Below are 21,377 nucleotides of genomic sequence, written 5' to 3'. Positions count from 1 at the left end.
GTGGTGGTGCATTTTTCAGAAACCTGTAAAACCCACAAGAGACAGTGGGGTCCCTACTGCCACTGACGTGAGTGGGTTCCTCGCTCCTGCAGCCACTTGCCACTGGTACTCGCCTCTGCTTCAAACCTGGGGGCTACCTGGGCCTGGGCCTGCCACCGATGCAACGCAGGGAATGTTTTGCACACTGTGACTGGGTTGTGTGGCTTTTATCACCCGCAGTTGCCCTTCTGTAATTAGTCCTTTAGGTAGCTGGCGAGGCTGATGTTTGGCCATGCCCAGCCACTAGCAAGCGTATGACCGTGCAGCCAGCTGGGTAAACAAGATGGTCTGACCCATCCAAAATTCTGCTGAAGTGTTTGTATCAGCATTGGTGGGGGCATGACGAGTCTGATTGTGGAAGGGAGAGAGCACAGGATCATCCTTTCACGGTAAAAATGCAGCCTTATACTGGCATAAGCCAACCTGAGTCCCACCGTGCAGCAGTTGTTAACACAAGAAGATATTGGTCCTGTCAAATGGAAAGATTCTGTCGGAAAGATGATTAGTATGTCATTTCTAGCATTTGGGACTCTTCAAGCCTTTCACTGGACACTTTTTCTTGTTCCCACATGAAAATTAGTTCATGTCATTCACACTAATTCCAAGCTGTGCTGGTAGCACTGAGGGAAACATTGAGATCAGGTTCTGTAGTGCCTTGCCGTGGAGTCATTTAGATGAGGCGTGAGCGTCCCCAGCAGTGGGGAGGGAAGAAGTCTGGCTTGATGGTGCTTTGCAGATAACCATAAGCCACCTGTGACAGACCGCTGTCAAAGCAATGCTGCACAAGCCTGGCAGTAAACTGATGCAAAACATCACTGCTTAGCTGGTCTCCATGCTGATGTGCCTGCACTGCTCTTCAACTGCACCTGGAGCCCACAGCTACCGCGGAGCCCATCTTCACATCGTCCAAATGAAGCCAGATTCAGGATCAGTCTAAAATTGCCCCTGTTGGTGCCAAAAAAAGTGAACGGGGATTTTAGCAGTCTTTTATTACACACTGTGGGTATTTATTATTTGTATTTGGGTTACTCTCCACAACATGTCCTCCGCCGGGCTGATAAAGGTGCTGCAGTCAGACATCCATCTCCTTGTGTCTTAATAAAGGCCTCAACTTGTGAGGAGTGGGTACAAAAAGTGCATTTTTAAGAGTCTATAGTATAGAAATTATTTTGTTTGTTGAGCAAGGAGCATTTTTTGATGTCTTTTACAGGAATGTGTTTTATAGGATAACAAAACTCTTTTTAGTTTGGTGTTACTCATATTTCTATATCAAAAGAAAAGGCTTAGTTTTGTTAAACAAAGCGTAGTATTATTATTGTGATGAGGTACACAACTATCTTTCAAAATCCCCATAACATTTTTCTGCTCAAAGGAGTTAGTCTTGTTTTCTATAAAGTCTCCTCAAAGTGTAATGCTTCATTAAAATTAATAAGGCTGTGACCTACATAGTTTACAAAAGAATTAAATACTGTAATAATATGAAGACCATATTCTTACTGTGCAGTTAATTGCTATTTTTCCTTTATATTATGAATGTTCACTTCTTCCTTTGAAGTACGTGTCAGACTAATGCACAAGTAGTGTTCACCGAATCAGAATGGGAAAAGGGTGACTTTGTGGCCTTCTCCGGCAAAATATGTTGATAGTTTTAATGCTGCCTTGTCTCCTAACCCACTGGTCCTGATGACTGATTAAACACTCTAGCATCAGCTTTTGGAGAGCTTTATTCATTTATATTTTTTTAGTATATATTTTTACTGCTCAGGATTCCACAGGGAACAGGAATCTGATATTGTCAAACCTACAGAGAAAAGCTCTGTACAAATTTTATGTACAATTGAGGTCCAGATCCACTTGGTATCCAGACCTTCCAATCAAAAGCAAACTCTAATCTTTGGTCCTTGAAGATAATCCTGCCATACTCAGGGTCCATGAAGACAATTTGGCACATTTATGGATCTATGTTCTGGATTTGCCTAGAAGAAATTGCCTAAGCAAGAGCAGCAGAATACAGGGTAGGACACAAGCCAGAGACAGGTGACCAGTTAGTAGTTGCCACGGGCGGACATGGTAGCCGAACTACTGGTGTTGCCTGACTTCATCTGTTATAAGCCCACTATTGGCAGTTGTCTGAGACCTGGTTGATATCATTCACTAGGCTGATGGTTTAGAGTGAGTAGAAGTCCATCAATGGAAATGGCTGGTGGTATGTTAAAAAAGTACAACTTTACAGGTCACGTCCTTGTTCCTGGGCTTGGTGCAAGAAGAGGGCATTTTCTTTCAGCAAAATTTGAAAGAAAGACTTCAAAGAAGTGTTTTCTTTGATGGAATACAAAGAAGTCCTGTGTCCTTGAAGAGGATTGTTGGTGTTCTACAATAGTTTCCAAAATTGGAGGCTATGCGTAGCATGTTTGTCTCTGTGTCTGAGTTTCCTTTAATTGGCACGTAACAAATGTAAAATTAGAAAGTGATACAGCATAAAAGAAGATAACACTAAAAAAAATCTTAGCAGACTTGAACTATGTTACTTTGCTGGAAGTTTGAGTTATGCCCCATGGGTCCTTGCTACATTTCACGTTTTAAAAATTATCGCCACCTGTAATTGTTCCACAGGACTTTTAGCGGAGCAAAGTGTAAGACATCACTGCAGTTTGAGCAGCCATTAAAAATTGTATTCAGTCTTTATACTGACTTTACGTAGCTGGGTGGTACAGGTAGTGGTCAGTATATCCCAGTTAAGTTTATTTAATAAAAATGTCTTTCTTTTCCTTCTTTCAGTTGATCTTAAGAAAGGCTCATGTCCAAGTGCTGCAAAATCAAATCTCCCCAAGCCCTGCCAGTCTGGACTTCGTCCTCCAGGTTATTCACGGTTGCCAGCAGCTAAGCTGGCTGCGTTTGGTTTTGTGAGGAGCTCAAGCGTATCCTCTGTCTCCAGCAACCAGTCAAACGACAGTGCTCAGAGTGATCAAAGCAGGACAACCAACCGTAAGTCCAAAAAGTGTCCTTCTTTCTGGAGGGCTATTAAATAGATGTATTCCAGGATTGTCCAGGCTGGAGTTTGTGTCTAATTTAGGACTAATGTAAGATGTGCAGCACTCACTAATCTCTTCTGTGCCACTGAGCTGTAGGTTTGGTATCTTGGTTTCCCAGTGTAATTTTTTCAAGTATTATTGATAATAGATATATAGGTGCTGAATGTACATGGCATATAGAAGGGGCTGATTTCCCTGTTGCAGAGAAAATCACATTAAGAGTGAACCTGAGGTATTTTTGCATTTCGTTTGTACTTAGAATATCCCTTCTTACAAGCTGAAGGAAGTAAATAATCACACTAAACTGTGTTTGGTAAGTACATTGCAGCTATGCAGAAGAGTTTAGGACAAAGATTATCTAAAATGAGCAACACAGTCTTTCTCATCTGCTTTTCTTCTGCCTCTTAATATGTAGTGTAATAAACTGCATGTAAACTAATAATAGTTTAGAAAATTTATCAAATAATGCCAGTAATATGAAAGGGATCAAAACTGATCTCGTAGCTCTTATCTCATCTACCAGACTTGGAAGGATCTTGTGGCTGAAATGTCATTTCAAATCCTATTTTCTGTAAAGACCATTAATTTTATTAAGTACAAAATAATACCCACTGGATTGTGCAGTCCTTGGGAAGTGCGCGTATGCCCTGGGCTCGGAGGGGAAAGGGGGATTGAGGGATTTTCATGCCTGTTCTTCTTTGAAGACTGGATTGAGCCTGAACTGTGTCAATATCAAAGCAAGCGGTATGAGCCCTGGAGGGGTGCAGACGGGGGGACCAGGTGATACGAAGCGCCAGAGGAGACAAGATGCTGCAGGCCCCTAAATCTTTAGGAGAAGAAGCATTACTAATCTCGGACCTAGAGAGTTACATCTGACTCTTCATTTGCCTTAAAAGCAGTTGATTTCGTTTATATATTCTGGTGTATTTTTATATTATATTTGTACATTAAGCCCATAAAAACTGAAACCATATTCCAGTCACTGGCAGGATGTGGAACTATTTGGCGCATACATTTTGTTCCAGCTCGCTTAGTTGAAGATGGTAACCCTCTTTAATGTTGCGATTAGGATGTTGTGACCAACTTGTGCGTGTTGCAAGAATGTTTCTGACGGATATGAAAATTACCCAGGGGAAGTGTTCTGCTTGTACAAATTCATGTAGAGATGAGCTCAGCCTGTCACCTGATGAAAAATAGGACCTATCACTTCTGCTCTTGCTGACAAGTTAGATAGCTCATCTAAGCAGTTGTCTAGGTTCCCTCTACCTCCGTAGGAGAGCAGGAGAATGAGCCCCTCCTGAGGGTCATCTCTCTGATGTGGTTCCTGTGAACAGCTGTCCAGCCCAGAAGTCTTTCATTTGTCTTTAATTCCAAATGGATAATGCTTCCTCCTGGACCGGGGTGAGGGAGGAAGAAGGTGTGTTACCAAGCAGGTGAAGGCACTCCCTGTGTTTAGGGTGTCACCCCTTGGGTAAGTCATCACACGAGAAGACACCTAACACCACCTGCTTTCTGTGGATTAAAGGCAACACAACTCCGGTTCATCACTCCTGATAGGGCAGATAGGTAGGAAGAAAAAACTGTTTCCTTCCTGTTGAATTATTAACTTTCATAGAAATGTTATCAGTGTGAAAATGGATCATCTTTTTCTATTTATAGTCTATGTGCCAGCAAGAGTTAAATTAGTTGCCCGACACCCAGGGAGCACAAATTAGTTGCTTTCCATTCTACCGCAGCTTATTTAACACAGATCAGCAGTGCACTTCAACATGCGCAGAAAGTAACCCCAAGAGTGGATGCAGGAGAGAACTACTGGCTCAGGAATCTTAGCATGACATATTATTTCTTCCCTTCGCTGTCTGCTGGAAGAATGGTTTTATTTAAATTAAATAAATAGCTGATTCTGTAGTTACTACCTGAGATCTTATCTTTGACTACATCAGGCTTCCTAGAGGGCAGGGTAAAGTTTTACTGTTAATTTCCTAGCTCAGTAGGGTAGAAAATGCAAAATGATCCAGCTTTAGAAATCTTCAAACATATAGGATAACACAATTTCCTATTTAAGCAGCATCTCTGCATGTCAGGGAGACAGAAGTAATTGAAAACATCTTACAAGTGTGCATATATTATAGAGGGGCTGCTACTGTTGTAAATGGAGGGGCTCACCTCAAGATCTTGTATCTGCAGTAAAAAAAAATCATGATGTATTGTAAGTTGCTAAAAAGCAGATGACTATGGCTGGGTGAGAGGAAAACATGGGTTTATTTTAGGGGCAGAGTGTTTTAGGGGAAACGGTGATTCTTGAAGGGGTGGTACTGAGATCCTGTTCTTGCTTTTCTCTCCCGTGCCAGGTGTCTTAGGTTGCTATAGCTGTTCCCAAACCCCTGATGGTTACATTTCTTTTCAGAAATCCCAACTAGTGTCTCATTTTGGCCTACTAATACTGATTAAAGACTGTCTAGAGAGTAAAACCCCACTTGTTTAGAGTAAGGAGACGTGATGTTTGTGTTGCAGGGAAGTTTGTTAATGGAGCTGCGATGCGGCAGTTTTGTTCTTCACCAGGTTTCTCCCCTTCCCGTGACCTCTCTGCAAGCAGTGAGCCTGGATGTGCACCGAGCCTGTGCTACGCTCCTCAGCTGACTTTCTGGCAATAGCTCACATATTCTGATCGACTCAATTAAATGGATTTGCAGCGGTGGGACCGTGCTCTTTTCCCATGGTAGGGACAGGGCAGGCTGTGCAGCACTCGCCTGCTTGTCCTCTGGTCTTTCCTGGAGTCCCATCCCTGGAGTGTGGGTATAAGCCAGGCTGCTGTTTGCCGATAACACACCAACTGGGACAGCCGTGCCATCAGCTGCTAATCAGGATCAGTCGTAACGGGGCTCTGCTATTCTGGGGCCCTGCCTAATTGTCTGCTGAGGCTGGAGGGACAGCTCTGACATCCCAACCGCTCGGCATCTCGCCAACTTCTGTGGCAGGGAACTGACCAGCAAGCCAGGGTCACTAGTCTGTTTTGGCCATTTAAAATCCACTCTTTGGTGCTTATGTGTAACTTGCAGTTTGCACACAGGGGAGCCAGAGTGAAGCTCCTTCACCGTTACAGTGGCATGTAAGGCAGCTTCTCACCTTGCTGAAGGAGGTGGGATGCGGAAGCCAAAGACCATTCCTTTTTGGAGCTGGGTCCTAGGATAGATCAGGGGAGCTCACCACGGCTCACGGCTGGCTGCCCTGTCACGTTCAAAATGAAATGGTTAAAACGGTTCGGGGTGAGCTCTTTGCTCGATATGGTGAACAAGGGCATTTGTGTTTGAATAAAACAACTCAGAGAAGCATAGGCAGTGAGAGCTTGCTGTACCAATGGAGGGGGTCCGTCCTTTGTTGCTACTAATGTTCCTCTCCCGAGCATGCAGCTCTCCCTGCCGCTTCCACACCTCCCATCCCAAGGCTTCCCCCATCAGAGCAGCTCTGTACCACAGTACAGCAAGGCCCACGTAAGGTCTACTGCTGGGCCAAAGCCACGCAGCCTGGCACCTGTGGGACAGCTGGGAAACCCCAGGCTGAGGGTCAGCTCCAGGTCCTGCTATCAGCCCTCCCCAGATTTGTCCCGTGCCACTGATAGGTTTTTCCAGGAATATTTTTGTTCAAGATGACCTGAAAAGTTCGTTTACCCTCAGCTCGGGCCTACTGCTTTTGAGGTTTAAAAATGCATAATATTCTAAAGCATTGCTCTTTATCTAGGCAGAGGGGTTTTTTGTATGTCAAAAAACTTGTCAAGTTTGTTTACACTCTGAATCGGCTAGAACTGAAAAATTCAGATACTTCAATCTAAGAGGAACACGAGTGTTCTCTGCTAAATATGAGAAAAAGTGAATGACTAGCAAAGTCATGTTAAGGTTGAAACCAGTATGATTTGGAGTAGAATGAAACAATTGTGTAAACATAAAGGAAAGACTTCCAAATAGCTAACTTACAACAAAATACCTAACTTTGTGTATTTTCCCTTGAAATTTTAAATACAGTATATCGAAGCTTCACCTCTTTCTCCCCCAAATAAAATCTGCCTAAGAGGTTCATGTCGTACACCAAAGGCCCGCAGTTGTGGGATGTGGTTCCCAATATTCTCTTGTGATTCTGCAGTGCAGTAATACAGTGCCCAGGCGGTAGTTTCTGTTTTACTAGTTTGAGGTCTTAGAGTTCTCTCGCTTATAGCTACATTTCTACTGATCGGCTGAATGTCCTGCTCACGTAATTAGTTTTATGCACTTCCTCAGAATAGACTCTAATGTGCTGTAAGTACCACACGGGAAACAGTTCATTAAGCACTATGAAACAGTTTGATGTGTGGAGGATTGGAAGAAGGACGGATTGTTTAGAATGAGTTGAGGTACGGTAACTGCTATGAGTTTAGGAAATGAAAGAATGTAGGTATAATATCAGGAAATACTTCATAGTCATAAGGTCTACTAGTCTGTTAAATAATCTTCCAACTCAAGTGATGAAATCCCTGTCGCTTAAGATTCTTAAAATAGAATAATAGCATGGCGTTAGAGGCAATTCTGCTCCAGCGAGGTGCTAGACTAAAAGACATCATGCTATTCAATATCTACCCACAGCTCTGAGTGCTGAAGCAATTGCTTTTCAGACTGAGCAAGGAAATGGTGAAGAATATTTTGAAACTTGTTTTAATATCTCATGACAGCTATTGTTTTGTTTAAAATTATAGAAACATGAAACTGCATGTTTTAGGTAAACTTGCATGATCCCCTCTCCAATGTATAGATTTCACACTGGTTTTTGACCTTGCGTTGCCTGGACTTGCTAAATGCTGAATTTCCATTCTAATAAGCAAAGATGTCAAAGTGTCAGATTCAGGTGGGCAGAGAAATGGGGAAATTAAAGTGAGCACAGAAGCCTTGAATACATGGCTAATTGCCTCCAAAAAAGGTAGAACATTCAAAATTGTCACATGATGGACAGATATACCAATTGTTCTTAAGTACATAAGTGTGTAAATGCAAAGATTTTCCTATGTGAAAATACTTTCCAATCACATTTCTATGACTGATTTTCTATTCATTTTTCTACATGACAAATTCAAAATTTTTTTTCCCTTCTGATCTTACTCTGATATTAATATTTTGATGGAAGAATCACTTTATGCCATCACTTCGCTCTGAATAGGACTAAAATAGAACAGTATCGAGTTAGGATTTTCAGCTTTGTGGGGTGAAGCATCTGGAAAAGTGCAGTATGTCAGCCAGGGAGAGCAAGGGCTGAAAAGACATTTTAACTGCCTTCCAGACTCTCAGCATTTACTTTTCATACTCTAGTTGTTACAACCGGGAAAAAAAAAACATTCAAAGAATGACTTGGAGGTGTAGGCACAGCAGTTTCTCTCTGTTTGCCGAGACTGAAAGAACAGCGCCGAAGTATAAGTTGTCCATTAATTTCAGTGGGGTTTAGATACGGTGCTTGTGATAGTATTTTAAATGTGATAGTATTTTAATAGCTTAGATAATGTTTTTACTGTCTACACTGTTACCTCTTCCCCTGCCCGTTGGAGCACACAGAAGAGGGAAGCAGTACCATACTGGCAGGGTCTGTACCACCCCCTGAAATGAATAAGTAAAGGAAGATCAAGCTGGTTTGGAAACGAGGAACTACTTTTATATGAAGATGCCAACCTGAAACATTTGGAAGGGTTGCAAATTTACTGAGCTGAAGTTTGTCAAAACTGAAAAAAATCCATGAAACTTTCAATTCTGCAAAGCCCACTTTTTATAACCAAAGAACAGTTGAAATAATTTTGCCAGCTCCACTTCAACAGAGAGCTTAATCATCATGTTTGTTATTGTAAAAGGCCATATCAAATCTGCGTTTTTAGTTGTAAGAAGGCTGGTCTGGGAGATTCTGTGTCTAAATTGTGCTAAAATTGTCCTGGCTCAGACCTGGCAGCTCCAGTTCCAGTTTTTGGCACTTATTTCTGTCTGGCTTTTTAAAAGTGACTTAAATTATCCACCTCACTTTCCCGTCTGTAAAATGGGGTGGGAGAGTACAAATGTTTGCACAGGTATTGGGTAATGGGGCGACAAGGAAGAAATGCATAGTGACAAATCCTCTTTCCTGGCCCATTTCCACACAGGATTATTTGACTGATTACGAGCGCCTAATTTAGTCACCGTGACTCTTAGTGTTTAATCTGCAGAGGGTAAAAAGCAGTTCAAACCACTGGCACACCAGCCTGCCAGACACCAGGTTCACTGGAGAAGGTAGTGCATCGCCCCACAGTGAGATTATTGCCATCACAGGCACCCAAACGATCCCTCTCCTTTGACTCGGTGGGGAGATGCTTCAATGATCAGTCTCATGAACGTAGCTACTGTGGCAGCCTGCTTAGGTACCTCTATACTGGGCTGTTTCATCAGCCCCTTCTTTATTTTAAAGATGTCCTGTGGCTGGTTTTATTCTGCCTTGGTCAATAGGAGAGCATGACCAGGTTTTTTATTGCAGTAGAATGGACTTCATTTATTTTTTAGAGGGATACAGAGAAATCAGTGAAGCCATTTCTAAAATAACTATTTTTTTCAGTCTTTAAAGCACGTTTTCTAAAGCAAGTAGTCTTCAGGGAGCCTGAAGGGGATCCCCTCTGATAGGGATGTGAGGGGGAACACGAGGCTGGTCCCCTCTGCAGCCTGGGTTAGAAGAGAGCTGCTGGTGGAGCGTGACTTTTAAAGTCTGGGGAAAAGCCACGGTCGGTCCAGAGCCTGTAACAGGGGCAAACACAGCACATGTCTTTCTGGGGATGCACAGCACTCAGAACAGTAGCATTTAAAATGGCCTTTTGAAAATATGGAGGCAAGCAGCAACTGGAACGTATCTGTCACATCCAAATTAAAACCCTTCTGAAGACCAGAAAATTCACTATAAATTGTCTCCGTTTCATACTGTAATCTTCCTGCTCTATCTGATGAGGGGGAAATACTCATTGAGAAGTGAACCCTGTGGGCATTCATTGAAATGGATTAATCTCTTAATTTAGCCCAAAGAAAAATTAAGAAGTAAAGCTTTGAAGAAGTGAAAGCTCTTCCAATTCTCTTCTTCTTTTATTTTTTTCTTTTTAAAAACTTTTTTCTTCTTTTTTTTTTTTCTCTTTTTTTTTTTTTTCTCCATTCTGGACTAATCTGCCTTCTAATGAAATTGCAGTTAAAATCTTCATAGTCTCCCACTAATGAAGTACGACCTTGCAGGACTTCTGCTGCTCCTGCAGCAGATGCTTCCTCGTCAGCATGTCCCTCTCATGCATTTCATTAGAGTTTATAAATCAGTATTTAGAAAGGGTTAATTCTGATGTCTAACTATGGAGTTCGTCACTGGGGTATTTCATTGACTTCATCCACAGGTTTTGTGCTTTCGGAAATTCAAGCTTTTGGAAATCTAGATGCATTCAAATCCATAAAGATCCATCTCCAAAAAGCACCGCGTATTGCTTCTGGTTCAGTTCTGCATTTTGTATTGTCTGTGAGGTTGGAGCTGGTAAGCACAATGAGGGACTCCAGCTTTAAAATCCATGAGTCAAACAGGTGCCCAATTGAACCAATTACTGTCAATGACAAAAATCATTACAAACTTCATGACAATAGGCTTTTTCCAAAGAGAGTTTTTTCCAAAACTAAGCATTAATTAAAAGATATAAGGTATTTGATATGGTAGTTATGAGCCAATTTTGAGTTACAGCAAGATAAAGAAATACCTATGTCACAGTTTTGAATTATGGAAACTTTGAAAGGATTTTTGAAATTATATTTTCCCTTGTGTAGTTTCTGCTTAGGGTCAGTGAGGCTGTTAGCTTTTTTTCCTAAACAAGAGGTAAATAACCTTGAGGTTCAGTGTTTCTTTGATCTCTTTCAAGAATGACAAAATTAAAAAAGTGAGTCTGAGATGATCTCATTGCAATCATTAATAGCTGTTGTCAAAGGTGAAATATTATGAATTTGTTATGCACACAGTTCAATCCACTGTGTGCCTTACTAGCAATAAACAGGACTAAAGTTATAAATACTGTAAATACTACCAGCAAATCGCATTTAGACCAAAAGGTTTCGGAGAACAGAGCTGGCCTCGTTACAATACATGAAAAATCAATTAACAAAATGTTATGCCCTTGCAAAATGAAGTGTGGATAATGAACACAAATAAATGGGGATTTGAAAAAAAGCCTGTGTACTTGTCCCTTTTGGGGAGGCAGAGTGACTGATTAGTTTAGGAGAACCATGGTGGATTAGTGCAGGTATGTATTAAGAGTGGAGCAAAGGAAGACAAACTTCAAAGAAGTTTCTAATCTTTGATCCCATTATGAATCCTGTAGAAGACTCGTGAATTCTAATTTAGTAGCGAGAGAAGTGTTACAGCCAAAAGAGTGCGGTGCTATTTATAGAGGAAAAACTTTTCCCATGTAGAGGTTGGGCTGGAATCTCACCCATGACATTTTTTCCATCACACTAATCTAGTCCAAACAGGTTAAAATTGAGGTCATTTATGTAAGTCTTCCAGGTGCTCTTGAGAATATCTGCAATAAAAAGAAGAAACAGCATCTTTTGAGGATTTCAGTATTGCCACAAGTCTGTTAGTTGTGATACAAGAACTTGAAAATTGCAGCTTAAACAGCCTTTCCTTCCGGCTTGCTGCTTGACAGTCTCTAGAGACCTGGGCAAGATTACATGAGGCTGTAAACAGCTCAAAATGTTGTGCTGCTTTGTCTTGTGACAGGTGCGAGACCATAGGCTTTCAATTTGGGATTTCCAAAGTTAATTTAAAAGCTGGAAGAAAGCTGACTGAGGTCTGAAATAAGTAAAACCAGCAGTGGCAGAAAAATGACAAACTGAGACCCTCCAACCAAGAACACTGAGCTGCATAAAATGGAAACAATTGCAGAATATTTTCCTCCCGGGCGGGACTTATCACAAACTGTAGGCTACTGGCACACCACACATCAGTGATACCACCGTCAGCGGCTAGCAAATGTTCAGCCTCTTGGACATGAGCCTGAGAAATGGTAGGATGCTTCCCATGTGCCAGCTTTAAGGGTCCACTTGCGGGGCTGCTGTGGTTGGAGGAGAAAGCTGCTGTTGTTCGGTTTGAACTGTGATTTGCAAAAAAAACTTTGACTGTTCCTTATGGCAAGGAGTCAATTAAGCTGGGCTACATGGTGTAAATCTTTGATTTATGCTGTTCCCAACTTCACGGACTGCTGATATGATTTCATGCGGTATAAGTTACCATCACCATACCCGTAGAAGGCTACACAATCAGGGATACTGATGCAGAAATGCGAGCATTTAGGATGAGAGAATAAAGTGCTCTTATTCACAGATGGGAACGGGACCTTGCCAGAATAGCTGGCAGCGTTCCCATATCAACCTCGACATCTGATCGTGCGTTGGTGAGGTCCGTCTCAGAATGGAGCACATCTCTTGCCGTGTGCAGATTCACCAAGCGGTCAGAAGGTTACTGTGTTGTGTTAGTGCACACCACCTGGATTGGGCTATTAGGTGTTGTACCATATGTGTTTCTGTATAAAAAGGTAGACATTGCTAACCAGAATGCAATGGAGATGATGCCGACGCTGGCCAGCTGGGGGACCGATGCCAGGAGCAGCCACCAGCAATGCTAACTCTGCACAGTTTTGTGGCTTGATGACACAAAATGAGCCCAGATCAGTTAGTTCTTGCATGTCATGAACCTTTCTCCAGCTGAACGTGACATCAGTCATCTCTTTTTGTTTTCTTATTTAAAGCAACCTTCTCAAAGAAGACAAATTCCATGATATTCCTTAATTAAACTGCTACAAAGAAAGAAAATAGCTTCTAATTGGCAAAAAAGAATTGGGAGACACCCTTCTACCTCACCACTGAAAGCAGAGAAGGAATACAGTAAGCGAAGGAATGAGTTGTTTCCTACCACTGCTTTGCATCTCAAAAATAACGTACATTTCAGGTGCCGTGATAGCTTAATATTTATATTTGGTCAGTTGTTAACTTCCTTTCTATCACACGTTACAGTTGTACTGTCTTCCTGCCAACCATTCCTGGAAAGGTATTGTCCAACCTCCAGAGAAAACTAAGCAAAACTGAGTGAGGAATGACATGTTTTGCATAAAATGGCGTATCTTGATCAAAACATCTCACGACCAAACCTGGGAAACCCTTGTATCCTCTTCTCCTGCTGCTAAACTGTATGGATTAGGGTGGGCCAGGGCTCAGTCTGTGTCCTGAAGTGTGTGGTATGACTTTCTTGGGTTAGATGAAAGAATTAAAAATGCATCACTTTTAACCAGTATTTTTCTCCTAAAAAAAAAAAGTTTATGTAATTTATTTGGCACTTTTTATAAACTCTTCTGCTCAGTTCTTACTGCACAGTACGAGATGATCTAGGAATTAATATTACTTTCATAATCTGAGGAACGGGGATTTCCCAATGAATGTTATTACAATACTTTTATTTAAACTGAAGGCCTATTTTTAGATGCTTGGATGTGTCCTGGGATAAAATGTTCCTTCTCTGACATGTTCTAATGTTGACTAAATGTATTATGTACTGCATATAGGTATCTAAGGAATTTTAATTGTCTCAGAGGTACACAATAGCTTTTTAGAATTAGGATATTTATCACTTGTCACAGCTTGTAAATTTAGATACAGAACAGGCCTGTACACTGTCAAGCTGTGTGGGAAAGTAAGAAGAATAAGAGGTAGCGTCATGGTCTCTGTATGCCTTCCAAACACGTTAATAGTTAGTATGTTCTAAAAATGTCTAAGATGTAGTTTAAAAAAGCTTAAACCTGAAAGTAAGATGCATGAAAATGTAAAAGAAAAAAGCTGATGCTAAGAAACTCTCTCTTATGCGCACAAGTCAGTCCTGCTCCTTTGGCAAAGGGGTAGTTGCTCTAAGAAATGTACTGAATTATGCATGGCTTACCAGTGATCCTGCACTGGAGCTGGGTTGTGATGGTGGGAAGCTTTGGGGAACGTGTGCACTCCTGAACTGTCATCTACCTGTTGTGCGAATCAAAAGTATCTGCAGATAAAAAATTCAGATTAATTGAACAAAGCCCCCGAGCAGCTCGCTAAGTGATATAAGCTTGCTATCAGTCACAGTCGGAAGATTAAACTATGGACCGTCAGGCTGAACAATTTGCAGTTAGGATTAATTTCGTATTCCCCACTTTAGGGCATGCCAGCTATTGTGTTAAAAAACCTAGTAAAACTAGTCTAAAACATCAAAGGTTCATACATTTTAAAACAGACGGGCTTTTTCAAGGAGCCCACAGTTTTGTAACCATGTCATTTTTTTTTATTTTTATTTTTTTTTAAAAATTGGTTTGGGTAGGTGGCAAACTTTTCCCTAAGTGGTATCTCACTAGCTGTCGTAAACTGGTTTCTGTCCTTAGCCGGGGGCTGTGGGAAGTGGTCCTTCACCGCCCTCTGGGCAGAGGTGAAGCAAAGCAACAAGGTCGTGCCCAGCCCTGGTGTGGGTGAGGACAAAACGTCGCAGGTCTTTGGCCCATGGGAGGACAATTTTCTCTAGCAGCTTGACATGACAGAAGCCGTGCGGTAATAGAGGGTGAATGCCTCTCGTTTGCATTTACACACTTCTGATTTGGGCAAGAGAGATTTAATCCCTATTGATGGAAGTGCTGGTTTCCTAACTACTGTTATTGTGGCCACGTGAGAAATATTTCTACATCAGAAGAATGATTAGGCACTAGCTTCACTTCTTAATGCTTCTCATATCCTGATCCCGGTCTGCACAGAGCCTCTCCTTCATCCACTTTTTCTCTGTGATCATCAACAGTGACCCTCTGATCTCTGCAGTCATCCATTTATGACTTCTGCCCTTCCCATGTGGCCATATAGTTGGAGTAATCATCTTGCTAAAATATGCTATGTTGCCTATTTTAACAATTTAAAAAATGTGGTCATTCAATTAGTGTTTCATTCCAAAATGCCCGTGCTCTATCTCTGCTTTTGCTGGTTTGTCTCATCCCTTTAGACAAGGGACTCCCTGTCTTAACTGGTGCTGTCCATCACTTGCATGGCACCATGCACGCTCCCGGTGATGCAAGTGATTTGGAAGACTGGCACTAAATAAGAATTGTGGTAACATTTGCCTCCGCTACGGCAGGCACAAATCTTCACCCCGCTTATTTACAGTTTGTAATTAACTAATGAAATGTGTACGTAATTAGCTTTGATAATGCTTCCAGGAAAATACTGCATGCTTGCTTGGAAGTTTACCTCATTGTAAAGGTATTTTAGAGGGAAGATTTTGGGAAACCAAGCTCTACCGGAGTTTTAAAATGTTTTCCACTGAGTGCATTGTAAAGATGTCAGGGCTTTCTCCAGACTTGGCCTTCTGAACTTTTTGCAGCTTCCGTCTCCATCGCAAGGTCGTCCCACTGCTTGAAATAATGCCCCGGTTCACCTTGGAGCCAGGCTAGGCATGCTGGCATCTCACATTGGCAGCTAGGGCTGAACGAACCGATTGCGGTGGATAACTTGCTCAATCAAATTAGCCCTGTGGTCTCTGAGCGTGCACAAATTCTGCCCGTGGCTAACGAGCCGCCGATGCCACCGATGCGCTCCCTCTGCCTGTGGCTGTGGGGGGCGAGGAGCTGTGCTCGCCAGCTGCCGGGGTCTGCTGACGTTTCGTCTTGTGCAGCCGCAGCCTTCTGAAGTTGGGGGTCCCGCTGCGAGCAGGAGCGCAGCTGTGAACCGAACACTCTCAACCTTCTCGATCCCTGTCCTGGGCTTGGTATCGGACCTGATTAATATGAATAGAAATGTGCCTCGAGAGTGAAAGCTGCCACGTAGAAGCATAGTGCGGTAAAATAAACCCCTGAAAGCGAGGCTGGTACAGCGCTTAGTGTGTTTTATGTCCCACGTTATGTAGTGTATGTTCCTGCATACTAACCGATATGTTATTTACAGCATTTCAGTCATGCTTCGAATAAATTTATTTAAATTCAACTTCTCTTTAGCATTAGTTGCAGACCTGGAGGTAAAGAAGCCACAGCTGACATTGGACTTTTGTTGCTCAGCGATCTAAATTCTGCCTAGCAGATTTCAAACTATTCAAGTCTGGCAATATTTTAGCAAAGCTACAGTAACAAATCACCTTATATAAATTACTGTTCATCTCGTAAGGGCTGGCGCGCTTTAGGTTTTACACTTTTGTTGTATCATTGCAGTATTGTGCTGGAGATTAAGCAATTTTTCTGGTAGCTATTCAAAGGAAATGGATAAAAGGGTATAAAAAGTTTCAGAGCAATCTGCGGGTGCTGAGAGATAGGAAGGGATGGCTGAGCAGGGGGTGGCCCTGGCACCCACCCTACATCAGGAGTCCTAAGCTGTTCATGAGCTGTGGTGATTTGCAGCACGCGGTTTCAAGGCAAACTCTCCAAGATGTCAGAGTGGTGCATAGAAATTAAACAGTAAAAGTACAGGGAGTAATTAAGGGCTTAAGGATCACTTGCACTCATATTAACATGAATAATTTCTTTAATTGGCTTCATGGGGACTACTCAGTGGCAGATACCTTGGAAGGAGAGGTCTCCAGCAGACCATGCTGCAGCACCAGCTGGGAATCCACATCATTCAGGGAACTTGGGAACAAGGTGTTTCCACTGTGATTGCAAGTGGGAGGTCCAGCAATAGCAGATAATAACCAACCTACATTTGTGAATATCTCACTTTTGTTAAAAAAACCCCCACCAAAACCACAATAGATTGGTAGGCGCTTGAAGGGTAACTTATTTGCAGCTGCATAAAGAACTCCAGTTGTCTGAAATATGGAGAGCTTCTCCGCACAGTGTTGTTGGTGGCAGCTCCACTGATTCTGCAGAAATTGCCCTGCACTTTATCGCTGGCTGAAGTGATAGAGTGCGCTGACAGATTTCATCCTTACTGTGTCGCATGATATGGCTAAACACAGAAACCTTTCTTTTCAATGGACAAACCTGTTCAGTCAATTTATCGGCTCTAAGTGCAGATTAATATATTGATACTTCTAAAGAAGTTTCTATTGAAAGGTGTTGGTGAATATTGCGTACATCAACTGGTTTTCTTTCAGAAAACTGTTGGGAGGCAGGCAAATGTTAGCACTGCTTTGTGGAAAGGAGAAGTGAGGAACACATGAATGTGCCACATTTCTGACACGAACCATCTCGGAGCATATTGGAAGGTTTATGTGGGATATTTGAAGCCCAGGTGCCTCCAGCCCTCTGGACCTGCTCTCTTCCACCTGGAGATGAGCTTCCCAGGAGCACAATAGGGAAAATGACCACCAGCTGTGGGAACGATGCGCTGGAAGGGATGGTTTCCCTAAACGATGTCACGGGGAGCATGATAATGCTTCAGGACCACGTTGGAAGTGTTTTGACACAAATGTCACATTTAGCCACTTGTGCTCATCTCCAGTGGAACAAAGCTTTGCTTCCTTGGGGAAAGTTTTAGGAACATTTGTGCCTTTATGTGATGCAACCATGTCGCCTCCTTCCTGAGCTAAGGGAGAACTTGTATGGAAGCGCCTCAGCGGTGAAGTACGTATAGTCCTTCATCTCTGTAAAGTTGGCTTTGGCGTTTATCATATCAAAGTATTCAAATTTATGAAGCAGATTCTTGGAGCGCAGTTAATCCCATGGGTGACTTTTTTACAGAACCAGCAGCTGAGCTGCTGCCTTGTTAGCACTGGGTAGGGAAAAGAAAGAACTGTGTCATGTGAACTGCAGGGAAATTAGAACAAGCTCATCAAAGAATAACGAAGAGGGAAGTTAGACTTTAAAGGCGCTTTCATATGGACCAAAAAACATGGAACTAGAAACATGGTCCTAATGTATATTATATTCTGGTGCACAAGAAAAAGTCTATATAGCCAGAAAAGACTGTATTTGATAACAGATACTTTTCAATTAAGGAATTATAATGAACATATGTAAGACATGTCACAAAGCTTTCTCAGGGAGATCAGAGACGTAGGGTCATTGAAAACAGGGCAGCACAGTGAGATGTCCTTGTCACGACGCATGATCAGCTATACTTGCATGATTCGGGGCAGATTCTTCTCTACTGTTGTTTATAACATGTTTAAAAGATGGAGCTTGCCTAGGAAGCTTATTCCTTTTTTACTTTCTGAAAATAATTCATGATGCCTAACCTATATTTCTCTTGTAGCAGTTTATACCTGTTTCTGTTGTTCTATCTGCAAAGGATGCAGAGAATTGTTTCTGCCCAGTACACATGCAGAAATTGTTTCTGCCTAATACATATTTGAAGACTGTTGTCATGTCTCATCTCATTTCCCTTCTGTAGAAATGAATCAATCCAAGTACTTCAGCTTTTTCCCAGGCCATACTTTCAGAGACCTTTGATAATTTTCTATTCTTCATCTTTGGACTTCTTCTACTTTGAGTGGGGTTCCCAGACTTGGACTAGTTGTAGAGAGCTAGTATAAACCCCATTTTGTAAAACTTTTCATAATGGAGATCAATCACTGATTGCCTAAAAGGACAGGGAAATTAAACGTTTCAGAGCTGACGTGACTTGCCCAAGGCTACTCATCAGGGAAACAGCAGAGCTGGGAAGAGGACCCAAGACCACAACTCCCTGGCCAGTCCCTGTGTTCCTGGGAAAACTGGTCTCCCTTGGCAAACGCACTACATGCAAGCCTTTCATTAATGAAATGTACCACATAGCATCACTAAAAAATCTGGACTGCCCCCTTTATCCTCTTCCCTGTCACCTTCAAAACTTTCCATAAATGGAGGTGAGCATCCTAGTTCTCTTTAAGCTGTATTCAGAGTGAATTTGTTTGTGCCTTTTAGTGATGGGTTAGTGAAGAAGACCAGAGTGTTTTAAAATAGAAGAGCTAGCACATTCTGCTTGCTCCAACCAAGCTCACTTTTCCAACCCAATAAAGTAAAAATACAAGTAGCTCTAAAACGAGGTTGTAGGAGAAGTTGCCCAGCATGAGCTGCAATTGCAGCAAATATATTTCTCCTTAATTATTGTGCAGTAGTGAGTACATTAAAATGTTCAGCCTTCTCCTTAGCTATGTGCTGTTTGCTGAAGCACAGTCAGCTTAGCTCAGCTACACTGAGTAAACACATACTTACCTATCTGGTTTAAAAATACTCTAATCATTATTCAGCTGATCTATACATCTAATCTTTGCAATTGCTCAGATGTGTTTACTTTTTTGTTGTTTTTTTGTAAGAGTACATTTATTCATTTTCTCCTTGTCTCTATTGGAATAGTTTATCTGTAATTTAAGACGCAGGAACTTTCTTACCAGTGGAAATCAGTGTACTAATTTAATACCAGCAATTGCTTAACCTATCCAAAGCCAGAGGGACCCCAGCTCAAGAAAGGGCGTACTAATATAGCTTTGTGAACATGCAGCACTCGTACCAGCACACTGCTGATTAAAAAACACAGGAGGCATTTCTTCAAAGGATTCTGAATAAAGCCTTTGGTCCCATTTCCACACATGGATTTTTTTTTTAATTTGTCCTAAATACATTTGTTAGACTACCTCATTTTGAACAGTAGCTGAAACTACATTAGGGAAAGGTTTTGTACGTGTTTAATCACTGAAAACAATTGAGATATATATATATTTGACCTGATAAACATCTCAGCATTTAAAATCCTTCCAAGTCCTTAGATAGTGCTACTTAATCTCTTAAACAGAACAGGCACTTATAATCACTTCAGAATCCACACACTGGAGATCTACTGACCCAGTTGTGCTCTTCACTGCCATGTGCGGCAGTTGATTTTATTAATCCAAATAATTTTTGAACCCTGTAAACTTACTCAGGACTTTGCAAGTGCTAATGAGCATTGCTTGCGACTTAAGCAAACGGTGTTCTCAAGCCAGAAGCTCTGTGGCGGGCGCACGACCCTGCATTGCACACTGCAACGGTGAGCTCTGCCCTTTTTTAATGTATCATAGCTACTGCCTGTGCTAAAACTTTCAGTGATGTTGTGACAAAGAAACAGACTGGAGATTGCCTGGAAGTTTTGAACTTAAACAATAGTTTCTTTAAATGTAAATCTTCTCTGTAGTACAGAAGAGAGTATATGCTTTTCCTTCCTTCGAGGTACAATGGTGATCTAAACATGATTTAAACGGCATTTTAGGGTAGTTGCAGTCCCCGAATACTTTGTTATGTACCACTAGCTAGGACCCCCTGGTATGACCCAGTAATAGTCTTACCTATGAATTATTTCTGTTCCAGGGAGAGAGGAAAAAATTATTATATGTTAAATGATATAATGCCTAGCAGTTATCTTTCAAGAAGCAATAGAGGTGTATTTACTGGTATGAACGCGCCAGTCTTAGTCATCATAAAAACCACTGTATTAAGCTGTTAAAAATTACCTGTGACTGGCAAAAATATGCATATGTTTATCAGCAGCTGTCAATATTTTAACGTCTTGCCTCTAAACTAATTGTCTTTAGAGAGACACTGTCAAGTTAAATGTTCCTGCTCTAAGTTTCAAATGGTACCTTTGGTAGTTAAAATGAAAGATTGCAATAGAAAAGTCTAACTCACTGTTTGGTTTTACCTATGATAGTCCAGCTACTTGGATCAATTAGTTGTCATCTAAGCAATTTAATTTCAATCCTATCAGAGCATTTCTGAGAGGTGCACTGCACAGCAGCACTGCATGCCTAGAGTTTCTGTCTGTCCTCAAACCTGTTGCTGTTTGCTTAAAAAGCTCTTCCATTATTTACACCGCTACCCCATTTACCTGCTCCATGCACGCTTTGGGACCCAACATGTCGCTCACCCCTGTCCCTGGGTCCTCTTAGCACTGAGGCTTTTGTGCCAAGCAAGCGTCCCAAGCTGCTGTGGGGGGAGATGAAAGGGGAAACCTCACCCCAGGAGCAACCTTGGCAGTAGTGTGATACTACTGGTTGCCTAAACAGCTGAAGGAGTACTGACTTTACGAGGTGATAGGCATTTTGGGCTCACCTCATCAGCAGATGGAAGACGATCCTTTTTAGAAGCAGCACAACCAGTGATGGTTGCCAATTATTGCATATCGAAGACTTTGCATGGTGAAGAAGAATGATTTCTAGAGAAGCAAAAGGCTCTTTTCCAGGTCCCCACTGCAGCTGGCCACGCTGGACTGGGGCACAGCGCTGCAGGTAGACCTTGGAAAGCCCACCTTGATCTGTGCTTGCCTATTGCACGCTGCTGTAGGGTGCAGCTTTAATAAGGGTACAACTGCCCTGAATATT

The 21,377-nt window shown here is 41.9% G+C and overlaps 1 protein-coding gene across 4 annotated transcripts in view; it reads left to right on the top strand.

Moving 5' to 3' along the window:
• The window catches only part of MTUS2 (microtubule associated scaffold protein 2), a 305,198-nt gene that overhangs the window by 126,683 nt on the left and 157,138 nt on the right, over positions 1-21,377 (top strand). For 3 of the 4 annotated variants that reach the window (XM_049823283.1, XM_049823284.1, XM_049823285.1), the window contains one exon: positions 2,818-3,024. In XM_049823283.1, the coding sequence (XP_049679240.1) occupies positions 2,818-3,024 (207 nt within the window). Of the gene's footprint in view, positions 1-2,817; positions 3,025-19,871; positions 20,051-21,377 lie in introns of those variants that run through there. The other variant, XM_049823287.1, reaches the window with a different exon arrangement.

This window comes from Accipiter gentilis, chromosome 19 (genome assembly GCF_929443795.1).
Source record: "Accipiter gentilis chromosome 19, bAccGen1.1, whole genome shotgun sequence".
In the NCBI taxonomy this organism is placed as follows: domain Eukaryota; kingdom Metazoa; phylum Chordata; class Aves; order Accipitriformes; family Accipitridae; genus Astur; species Astur gentilis.
This window is presented reverse-complemented; position numbering and strand designations above follow the sequence as displayed.